This window comes from Triticum urartu, chromosome 7 (genome assembly GCF_003073215.2).
Source record: "Triticum urartu cultivar G1812 chromosome 7, Tu2.1, whole genome shotgun sequence".
Classification (NCBI taxonomy): domain Eukaryota; kingdom Viridiplantae; phylum Streptophyta; class Magnoliopsida; order Poales; family Poaceae; genus Triticum; species Triticum urartu.
Window position 1 is genome coordinate 27,778,957 of NC_053028.1, and position 12,395 is coordinate 27,791,351.

At 44.7% G+C, this 12,395-nt stretch overlaps 1 protein-coding gene across 1 annotated transcript; it reads right to left on the reverse strand.

Annotated features, from left to right (window-relative positions):
- Positions 1-2,630: 2,630 nt before the first annotated feature.
- Positions 2,631-10,323, reverse strand: LOC125523476. The gene is made up of 6 exons (XM_048688511.1): positions 10,176-10,323; positions 8,287-8,379; positions 7,698-8,197; positions 3,114-3,182; positions 2,970-3,024; positions 2,631-2,772 (listed from the first exon to the last, which is right to left on the reverse strand). Exons 2-6 carry the CDS (start codon positions 8,309-8,311, stop codon positions 2,750-2,752), a joined length of 672 nt encoding a protein of 223 aa, XP_048544468.1. The 5' UTR covers positions 8,312-8,379; positions 10,176-10,323; the 3' UTR covers positions 2,631-2,749.
- Between the last annotated feature and the right edge of the window lie 2,072 nt (positions 10,324-12,395).

Here is a 12,395-nt window from a genome sequence, read left to right on the forward strand (position 1 = left end):
ATCTCAGACTTAGTGAAATTAACACTTGCCTGAAATTTCAGACCAAGTAGCACTCTTCGGAGCAACAAAATAACATGCTACAGGACCTGAACATTACAAAGTAAAACATATCATGGAGCTACTCAAATAGCTTAACAAAAGTCCCTTAGTGACCTTGAGCCAAAAGGGATCAGAAAATACACTAACAAGCACATGAACATAGCAAAAACATAATCAGTTTTCAGACTTAGTGAAAACTGGCACATGCTGAGACATAACTCAAGTAGGCATGTTTATGACCTCGATGCACTCACCACGATGCAAGTCATGGCAACACAAGCATACATCCATAAAGAAGGCACAAAATGCAAGCTAGACATGGCAATAACAATGGCATAGCATGCACGGATCAACTACAACATCACTGGCAAAATTGCAAACAAGTTGACAATCTGCCCAGATTCACAACGAAGCAGAAGTAGAGCTCAATTGACTCAAGCTAGGGTGCTCCATAATTGCAAACAAAGACATGGATGGATAGAGCACTACAAGATTAACAAAACTCCTTTACTGATCATCCTTAAAAGAGGCACGGATCACTAGGAAACAACATGAACATGTGGCATCATGAGATAAACGATCCCAGGACTTGGTGAAATTACTAAGTCCCTGAAAACAGAGTTACCGAGTGCACCACTTTGCAAGCTTGCACTATTCACCACACACATCACAAAAATACATGGGTTGCACCTCTGGAAAGATGACAAAACCCTTAACAAAACATATGTAGAGAATCAGGGCATCTCATGCACACAACAATCATGGAAAAAATGACAAATGTCTAAGATGGAGTAGCAGATCTGACAGTTAACTCAAGTAGCCCTCTTTTAACAGCATTTCGGGCATCAAGATGAGCTCAAATGAAAATGATGCAATTGAGTAAAATGATGTACTCTCCGAGATGAACATTTTGATATGCTATATGCATGAATCGAAGCTACGGATGCAAAGTTACGGGGCCTCGAATAGGGGCACTTGAATCTGCAATTTCGGGAGTTAGTAAAAAAAACACCACCTAGGGTTACTGTTCACGGATCCCAGATCTAGCTCACATCATTGTTCACGGCGACACGCACTGTAGCAAGTCGAGGACGAGGTCGCCGGACTTGGCAGGGTCTTCGCCGGAGATAGCGGGGAGGACGACGGAGGGCTGCGGGGTCCCGGACTTGACAGCGCCGGCGGCTTGGACACCTCGGGCGGCGCGGGCGAGGCCGGACCCGGGCGGCGCGGCGGACTCCGACTACCGGAGCGGCGGGGTAGACGAGGTGGAGCGGCGGAGGCGGCGGGGCGCGGCGCCGGCTGCGGGGAAGAGGAGGCGGGCGGCGGCGCGGCAGATCTGGGCCGCGGGGGCCCCGGATGGGCCTCGGCGGCGGCGCGCCACGTGGCAGCTTGCCACTGGTGCGGGCGGGCAGCGGACGGAGTGTCCGGCGCGGGCGAACAATGTCCGGCGCGTCGGAGAGGATTTTTAGGGTTTCGGAGGTAGGAGGAGATCCGAAAATCGGGGGAATTTTAAATAGGCACAGGAAGAGCTAGGAGAGTCCAAATGAGGTGCGGTTTTCGGCCACGCGATCGTGATCGAACGCTCTAGATCATGGAGCAGACTTAGGTGGGTTTTGGGCCGAATTGGAGGGGTGTTGGGCTGCAACACACACGAGGCCTTTTCGGTCCCTCGGTTGACCGTTGGAGTATCAAACGAAGTCCAAATGATACGAAACTTGACAGGCGGTCTACCGGTAGTAAACCAAGGCCGCTTGGCAAGTCTCGGTCCAATCCGGAAATGTTTAATCCCCACACACGAAAGAAAGCTAGAAATGACCACCGGAGGAGAACGAAGCGCCGGAATGCAAAACGGACAACGGGGAAAATGCTCGAATGCATGAGACGAACACGTATGCAAATGCAATGCACATGATGGCATGATATGAGATGCATGACAACGAAAACAACACACGAAGACATAGACCCAAACCCGATAAAATAAATATAACTTGATGCTGGAAACGGCAAGAGTTGGAGTACAAATTGGAAAAGTTATTTCCGGGGTGTTACACAAACCCCCTGGGTACAAGACAGCCGACCAGCTCCAGCAGATAGCCAAAACAACGGTTCCTAACAAGCTGGACCCTGTGGTGGCTCTTGCACATGAGATTGACAATCTCAGAGAAGTATGGCATGCTGCACCTGCTGTAAGCTTTAGTTGCAATCTCATCAATGGTGGCCTTTGTTGTGGTTGGGTCAATCCTTGCTCTCTGCTGCAAAAATATATAGAAGGTAAAAAGGTGTATGAATTTATTTGAGCTAGAAAACTATAAAAAAATGGAACCCCAACTGATGAAAAAAAAAGAAAAAGTAGTGATGTACCTTCTTTTTTCGTTCCAAAAGAGCTTCCCGTCGTTCTTTCCTTTGAGCACTCTTACTCAGCTGGCGGAAGGAAAAACAAAAAAATCCATTAGGTTGGGGGCAAGAAAAAAAAGGCAACAATTCATGCATTATCTATTTTTTAAACAATAAAAACAAGAAAAAAGAAAAGTGAATATTTATAGATAAAGTGATACACACCGAAGTCAGAACTTCTTCATACAGCAAACCCTTTGATGCTTCAGTGTCAGTGATCTTGACATCATAGCCTCTCTCTTCTAAATCAGTATCTTCAACACACTTATCTCTGCCTTCTTCATTTCTATCACTCCCAGGTTTCCCTCCTTCAACTTCAAAAACTGTACCTGTGTGCGGCTGTATTAAAAAAATGCATATGATACATTAGTGTTGCAAGTAACTTCTATCTCTTGGAACATACTCTAGGCCAAAAAATATAAACAGCAAATACAACACACATATGTTCCAGGTAACTTCCTTCTTTGCTCATGCTTACAGAAAAACAAAAGCAGTAGACATTGTAAGCATACAAAGGGTGGTTGCATTTAACATACCACATTGTTTAAGCAATCTCTTGTTAAGTCTTTCGACTCCTTCATATGATCCTGTCTGAAAAAAAATGATGATGAGATTCAAAAAAAACTGTGCAAACAAGAAGGGGTTAAATCAAAAACACAGAAAAAAGACCGAGTACATACAGTTTTAAGCTGTTGACCTAACCCTTCTTTCAAGGAGGACTCGGTTTTAGTTTCGATCCCGCGTTCAATCTACATGCAGGCATCCATCACACTACTGATAAAAAAAGAGGCACTAATCTATCTAAATATATATCGCAAAAGTGGATTAACACAGAAACAAAAAAGGAAGACAAAAATACCACTGGATACCCTCTCAAATTTTACTGTGGCAGTGAGCTAAGAAAAAAAGAAAAACTGCACAAAAATCATTCAATAAAGTTATGCATCAGAGAGTGTTGTGTCGATCTTGAATCTAAATTCAGATTAGGGGAAATCAAACACAAAGATTGAGATCATTTCAGTTAGTAGGGCGGGCTTGAGAAAAGATGCTGCTTAGTGAGATGCAGGAGGCCCAAGACAAAAAAATCCATATAAAAAGAATCTGGGAGTGTTTCTTTTACTAGTTACGAGTACATTAACAAATCCCAAACGTGCTTTGCTTTGGGCTTGCTTCATCTTAGCCGGCAGCTTTGGGATGATGATAGTTTCGATGTTGGCAATATTACGAGATGCCCTAATTAGCCGTGATGAATAGCGGCAATCTCCTATCTCCAGAGAGACAGAAGGTAGTTGACTAGAAAAAAGGGTAAAAACTATCAACTACAGTGGGATTAAAAAACACTTGTGAATGATGTTGTTTCCCTTCCTGCACTAGTCTCTGAAGATAACAAAATCACCAAAAGCCTCCAGGGATAATACAAAAATTTGATTAGAAGACATGTAACGTATCTTCAGAAACCAGCGAGAGAAAATGAAAAAGCATGTCTCACCCTCGACTTGAGTGATAGAACGGAGTCTGGCTAGAAACGGCCAGCAAATCAACTATGACATACTATCTCTTCAGTACAAAGACATTTTTAGAGTAAAATAGTACTATGTATAACCCCACACTGGCGCAGCCTGATGTATAACACCACACTGGTCCCAAAAAATGAATTATCTCAGTATGCCGAATGCCTCAGAAAAATCCAAACAAGCATTGGCAATGCTCGGTGCAAGCAGGCAACTGAGCAGACATCAGTAACAACTAAGTACGAGTACATCACAGCAGAATTCAAAAATAGTTACCTTCGAAAAAATACGAGGTCGAGCTAAAACAAAAGCACTAATTCGCTCCCCTCAGATTCGTGATTCGCCCCAATAAAAAAGCAGAAAAAAATACTTGTAACTAGTGAGGATGGTTAATCCGTTCACATATTTCTACTTGTAACTAGTAAAAGGAAACACTCTCAGATTTCCTTATGGAAAATGTAAAACATCAATTGTCTATTTTTGGTAGTTCAGACAAACAAAACCAAAAACAGGCACTACAAATGCAACATTTCATGAGTTGGAGACAGGAAGCCAAAAAGCGGGACAGCTTTGGGAAAAATATATGTGGAAAAATTGATGTTGATATGATTAAGAGATGCTGTATTTAGTTGTGACGATCAGCAGCAAAATCTTCCTACCTCGAGAAGACACAGAAGGTAGCTAAAATCCATCAACTACAGTGTTTAAATAACTAACAGTTGCAGATCACTTGCACGGGAGTATTACAGCAAGGCTGACCACTTACAAGCATGTTGCTTAAGAAATTAAGACATATCTACTAACAATGAACTTGCATACTTCTAAAATTCACAACCACAGAATGTCTATTGACAGTGAACAGAATTAGACTGACGCTCTCATGGAGCACAGAAAAATTCAGACGCAGTCCTACCAAGTTCCCCATCCCGCTGACCGGGCGCGGCGCTGGCTGGGGTGGCGCCGGAGAATGATGGAGAAGACGGACGCGCTGCCCCTTCCCCCTTCTCGTCGGGCAGCACCACCGGCACCCACCATCTGACGGACCACCACGCCAGTTACCCATCCCGCTGCCCGAAAACACACCAAAAATCCCTCTTCCGGACTTGCAATTTCCTCTCGGAATCGTGATTCTCAACAATTATGAACCCTAGACTACAGAAAAATTGACACCCGCAGCTCGGTTTCACCTCGATAGGGGAAAAGGGGTCGTAGCTCAGCTCACCTCATCAGCAGGGCACGAGGACTCTGGAGGGGCGCCCGGATCGCCGAGCATCTCCTCACGGGCGTCACCGAGCATCTCGTCGCCGTTCCGACCAAGCAAAAACAGTGTACTTGTGAAAAAAATGTTTGTAAAAGGACATGCAACTAGGCCCCATGTCTCTCGACGCCGCCCCCTTCGACAAAACAAAAGCCCCCCTAGTTGCTACCAATCTAGAAGACATGCAGTTGCGTGCCTACTATGGGACATGCAACTAGGTCCCATGTCTCTCGACGCCGCACCCTCCGACAAAACAAATCCCACCCGCTAGTTGCGAGCAAAACTAGAAGACATGTCATTGCACGCCTAGTGTGGTACATGCAACTGGTCCCCATGCCTCTCGACGCCGCCCCCTTCCGACAAAACAAAGACCCCTCCCCCCAGTTGCAACCAAACTAGAAGACATGCAGTTGCGTGCCTAGTGTGGGACATGCAGTTGGCACCTCTCCCCATACAAACAAGAAATTGAAGTCGAGTTGCAACCAAGTTATAAGGCATGCAATTGCGACCAAGTTAGAAGACATGCAGTTTCGTGCCTCCTGTGGGACATGCAACTGGGCCCCATGTCTCTCGATGCCTGCCCATCCGACAAAACAAAGGGTCCCCCCCCCCGAGTTGCAACCAAGTTAAAAGACATGCAGTTGTGTTCCTAGTGTGGGACATGCAACTGGGCCCCATGCCTCTCGACCCCGCACCCCTTCGACAAAACAAAGACACCCCCCCAGTTGCGACCAAACTAGAAGACATGCAGTTGCGTGCCCATTGTGGGACATGCAAACTGGTGCCTCTCCCCATACAAACAAGAAATGGAAGTCGAGTTGCAACCAATTTATAAGGCATGCAGTTACGACCAAACTAAAAGACATGCAGCTGCATGCCTAGTGTGGGACATGCAACTGGGCCCGATGCCTCTCGACGCCGCCCCCTCCAACAAAACAAAGGCCCCTCCCCCAGTTGCGACCAAACTAGAAGACATGTAGTTGCGTGCCCATTGTGGGACATGCAGCTGGTGCCTCTCCCCGTACAAACAAGAAATGAAAGTCGAGTTAAAACCAAGTTATAAGGTATGCAGTTGCGACCAAGTTAGCAGACATGTAGTTTCGTGCCTCCTGTGGGACATGCAACTGGGCCCCATGTCTCTCGATGTCAGTCCATCCAACAGAACAAAAGCACCCCCCCGAGTTGCGACCAAGTTCGAAGACATGCAGTTGCGTTCCTAGTGTGGGACATGCAACTGGGCCCCATGTCTCTCGATGCAGCCCCCTCCGACAAAACAAAGACCCCCCCCCCAGTTGCGACCAAACTAGAAGGCATGCAACTACGTGCCCATTATGGGACATGCAGCTGGTGACTCTCCCCGTACAAACAAGAAATGGAAGTCGAGTTGCAACCAAGTTATAAGGCATGCAGTTGCAACCAAGTTAGAAGACATGTAGTTCCGTGCCTCCTGTGGGACATGCAGCTGGGCCCCATGTCTTTCGATGCCGGCCCATCCGACCAAAAAAAAGCCCCCCCCCCCAGTTGCGACCAAGTTAGAAGACATGCAACTACGTTCCTAGTGTGGGACATGCAACTTGCCCGATCTCTCTCGACGCCACTCCCTCCGACAAAACAAAGGTCCCCCCTAGTTGCGGCTAAACTAGAAGACATGCAGTGGCGTGCCTGGTGTGGGACATGCAACTGGGCCCCATGCCTCTCGACGCCGCCCCCTTCCGACAAAACAAAGACTCCCCCCAGTTGCGACCAAACTAGAAGACATGAAGTTGCGTGCCCATTGTTGGACATGCAAACTGGTGCCTCTCCCCATACAAACAAGAAATGGAAGTCGGGTTGCAACCAATTTATAAGGCATGCAGTTGCGACCAAACTAAAAGACATGAAGTTGCATGCCTAGTGTGGGACATGCAAATGGGCCCCATGCCTCTCGACGCCGGCCCCTCCGACGAAACAAAGACCCCCCTAGTTGCGACCAAACTAGAAGACATGCAGTTGCTGCCAAACACAATGCGGCCATCATCAGCAGTTTTGTATGAGATTTTTTTTGAATCTCCCACCACCCACACAAATACCGACCAACCCCCTGTTCTTCAAACGGCGTGGCAGTAGCAACTTTCTTGGGTATTTTCTATGCATCATGGAAAAAAACACACAAAAAAGAGACAATTATGTGAGTGTTTTATCAAAACCATGAAACTTTCTTTGGTCTTTGAATCATTTCAAAGAAAAGGGTAAAAAACAATTTAGATTTTTTACTTGAAAAGCATACTGAAAAAAAACTGAGCATGAATACATGTTCAAACATACTTGCAGATACTAAAAACTCCTGCAAAAAAGTCTTATATTTTTAATTATGCAATTTCCAGCTCAGAAATCATATTACCCCGCCCCTTCTCTTTCCTAGGAATCAGATTTGCATTATGTGTTCAGATATATATACTTGTAGCATACCCATACAAAAGAACTAAAAGAGAAAAAAGGAAAAAAGAGATACATACCATCATGCCCAAACGAATGTCTGTCCTTGTGAGGCGGTGAAAGAAAGGAAACCCGATGAAATCATCACTGAGAGGCAGCGGCCCTTGTAGCTGAAAACCCTCTGTCTCATTAAGCAGAAGCACCATAGTGCGAACAATGCCTTCACCACCATCGCTTGAAGCTTCTCCATCCTCATCATCTGAATATGAATCTTCAATGGGATCACCCTCTTCCATAGGCTGTTCATCTTCGGAGCCGTTGCCCACCTGGATCACACAAATAGCTGCCCTAGGCGAAGGTTCATCCAGGAAGAACACCACCATCTGACCCTTCCCCAGCTTGTTGTCATCATATAACTTCCTCCAACCTCTCCCATACATAGCGCTCTTTGTACGACCCTTGTAACACTTTACAGTGTATGTCCGTTGGTTTGCCACAAACATCACCCTCTCTCCTGTCACATTGTTGAAACGGGCCCTTTCATTGCAAGGCACAACCTGATTTGAACACACACAAAAAACTAAAAAATACAAAAAGTTAGGAGTGACGTCACGACAAAAGTTATGAGTATTATGATGACATTAGTACAAAAAGTTAGGAGTGAGTTACCCCTGCATTGTTGGACTCCTCCCATGCAAACATGCTGAAACCACTTCCCTTGCTCTCATAGTTGCAATGGTTGAAACAAACTCCACAAACCTCCTGTGCACATCCAAAAAGGAAGCAAAAAATAAAATAAATTAGAATGTATAACTCACTAAAAATAACTCACTAAACAAACTCCACCATGTATTCATGCAGCTTTATGATTGTGAAAAAGCCCAAAAACTATGCTTACCAGATGGTACAACCAAAAAAATTACATATAAAAAATTACTTCTGCTGTAAAAGACTAGTGGTTCAGTTTTGGGAAAAGAGAGAACGAAAAGTATTGATGTACATGTGGTTACTATTACACTCTTCTGAAATAGGAAATACAAACAAAAAGAAGTTTTCAAATAGCTTCACACAGGGCCCATCAGGTTCCTAAAGTTAAATCCCTGCCCACCCAAATGACAAAATCTTGCTTTTTAATACGTTTTTATGACTAAAATTAATTCACAGAATGATGCTAATCCAGGCTAAGATGTTTCATTTTTTGCCACTCGACAGATCAGAAAGTACTCCTGTGAGGTCATGAGTCTAAACTCTGAACTAAAAGTACCTACATAGAAATTGGTGGTGCTACTAGTACTACCTCCAGTAAAAAAAATACAAAAAGGTACTAATCACTCTGTTATAGCTACTTGGCTTTACTGCTAGTTCTAATCAGTGCCACATAAGTAACTAGGTTGCCCTTGAAAAATCTAAAAAAAAAAGAGAAAGACGGCACCACATACGCTGCTAGCGGATTTGAATCAATCAACTGATCGTTAGTTGACTATCTATGATAGATCCTAGTGGATTTGATCAAGCAAACTTGGTGCTAACTTTGCACGTGCATATTTGGATTAGGTGCTCTAACACTACACAAAAGTGAAAAGTGTACAAAGACATACAATGTTAGGCTCAAGTGCTACAAAAAATCAGCAATAAATGCAATAAAAAAATACAAGAGGCTATGAAGATATAAAACAGCACTAGCAATATGCCTATACTAACTACCACTGGAAGTGACACTATGAACATAGAAAATGGTAAAATGAAACTATGGTTAGTAAGATGAACATACCAACAAGTCTGAAACTATATTCAGTCGTATGAACGTACCACTGCAAGTTTGAAACTATGTTCAGCAAAACGAACATACCACTGAAAGTCTGAAACTATGTTATGTACCACTGAAATTCTAAATCTTAACTATGGACATGGCAATCATCTATCATGAAAATGTACAAAAAAGCTATGAAAGTCTGAAAGTCTGAAACTACTAGTCAACTGAAACTACTAGTCACTGAAAGTCTGAAACTACTAGTCCACTGAAACTACTAGTCACTGAAAGTCTGAAACTACTAGTCCACTGAAACTACTAGTCACTAAAAATCCTTTATGAACGTATCACTGGAGTCTGAAACTACTGGTCAACTTCCTCCGGTGAAAAAAGATACATCATCCTCTACTTTCACTGGGAATGATTTTGCATTCTATTGACACACAAAAACAAAAATACAAAAATCTTAATGATAGAAACGCTATAAACAAAAACAAAAAATCATGTAGATTACTTTAATCAAACAAGTATCCATGAAAAAAGAAAAAGGGATCTACATTATATGCATACATGCAAACCCTACATATACCACTAAAATTCAGCATGCATCTTGATACACACGAACACAAAAGAAAAATGAAAAAAAAATCTAATAAAAATACAAGTGCTACACACTGGGGGGCGATTCTCAACTTGAAACTACTAGGCCGTATTACTTGATACAAAAAAACCTACAGCCCCACTCAGATCTATTGGGGGTGCGTGCAAACAAAAAGAAAAAAACACAAGCAAAGCTTCTGGGACTCACTTGACCAGATGCACCGGCCATCCTTCTCTCTGTCTGGTAGTGCAGGAGCGGTCGGATCTGAAGGTCAAAGAACCCCTCCGGGAACACCAAGCACTTGTACAGATTTGGGAGAGGGAGAAAATGGAGAGAGTGGAAAGGATAGAGATGAAATGACTGCTCGCTCCCCTCCTCATAATTACCCCAGTGCCCGCTCCCCTTCCCTTCCAGCGGCCCGAGAAGAAAAAAAAACAACGGAAGAAGCCCATCCCGAGACAAACTGCCCAGCCCACAAAATCACAAACGCTCGCCCGCGGCCAAGCTTCGACGTAAAAAAGGAAACGGGCCGGTCCGCGTCTTAGACAGGCCGAAAAAGGACACAAAAGCGACCAACGCGAATCTACAAGCAAGAAACAGATCGGACGGCTAACCAGTCGACTGAGACTTCGTGAAATCTCAGTCGACTAATTTTTAGCAGCGCCGTATCGGTAATGTTGTATTTTTGTTAACAGCTAGCACGTTAAAGCATCTTTTTTAGAAAAGGAAATATATTAATATCACATCTTCTACATCGACTAATGCATATAGCTATTCTTTATTGCAAGCACAAAGCTCCTTAGATGTATCTTAACCTTGGATCGATGTTACACAACAAGCCGTACTAAATGCCATTCTTATTAGGAACTACCTGTAGCAGTACAATTTTCGTAGTAATATAACCTCTCGTAATCAACCGCTTGATAGACGCACAATACCAGGTGAATGGTCCCAGTTGTGAAGATAAAGTTCCCTCAGCCACCTCGCTGTTGACACACTCAGCACACACGGGCACTGTAAGCTCTGAGTATGTTTGTCTCCTAGTCTCCTTTAATCAAAGATGGAGATCAAAGGGAGAGAAAGATATTTCTTCTACGCACGTTGGAGTCCGAATCGTCAAGAGCATATGCTGAGCAGTGCGTTCCTGTGCTCGCACACAGCCAATACACAAGCAGCCAGACACGCACAGAGGCACATGCATGCACGCGCACGCTGCACCGAGCACGCGAGCTGTCGCGCTTGTCCTCTCCTGCCGTGTTGCACGAGCACCTTTTACTTAGAGCACCAGTGACCAACCTCCAGCAGAGCTAAGCACGCCAAATGCATGTGTATTATTGAATCTTTCATGTGAATTTTTTATATGAATTCGTATTTCGAAACGTTGCAGTATCCCTGTCCAATTGATAACTATCATACACGCACTCTAAAATTAATGGCCACATGTATGTTACTATAAATTGACTATTTGCATGGTACAGTCTCTTGACCTACCGAGTTTTTCTTTCTGTGTGTTCTAGTAGACTTAGAGAGAGCAGAGAGGTAGAGAAGGCAACCAAAGAGATTTGAGAAAGAGCGTAGAGCCGCCATTGTGCGTATAAAAAGAAGAGGAACACTGTATTGTCGGCAGAACGAGTTAGAACTCACCTACCGCGGCCTTGGATTCCAGAAATCACATGTAGAAATCAGCATGCCTAGTGCTGCCGTGTCTGCTGTAATAGACTGAAGCAGGAATCACGCAGTGCTTTAATCAGTGTCGTCTGCGTAGGAATTAGTACACAAGAGACCTTTGTGCCGAGGCAGCGCATGAACGTCCCAGTGCACAAGAGAGCTACCTGGTGCACTGCGTAGGAATCAGTAAGATACCCTAAGAAGGGTAGTTTGAGAACTCTCATATTTTATCGTAATCGTTTGTGGGCGGTTTGAAAGTCGCCATTAAAGATGTCCTAAGAAGTGTAGTTTGAAAACTCTCATATTACATTGCTTGGGAGGGTCTGGGCAACATATTTTATCATAACCTCTCTGGCCTCATGCAAAAGCGTTGAAGTGAAGTGTCTAAGTCAGCTGGTTTTTAAAGAGCAACTTGTACACGAATAGACTGTTGCAGCATATCCAAAAAGGGGGTAACTATGACCGACTGTCCATCACTCACACGTCCATACGCCGGCTCTCTGGTCTGCCATACGCAGCCACAGATGCTCGTGGCGCGCCTGCGCCGGCGCCGGAGTCCGACAACGACGTCCTGGACCAGTTTGCGACGAGGGCGTCGGCGGCCTCCCTGGGGCTGTAGACGTCCCACCACACATGGCGCTCCGGCGTGTCGCACGCCATCTCCTTGCTGACGCACCCCCTCCGTCGCCCACAAGGGGCCCAGCCCGCAGCACGCCTCCCTCGTGTTTGAGCTAGCTTGCAGTTCCACCCGGGGCTATA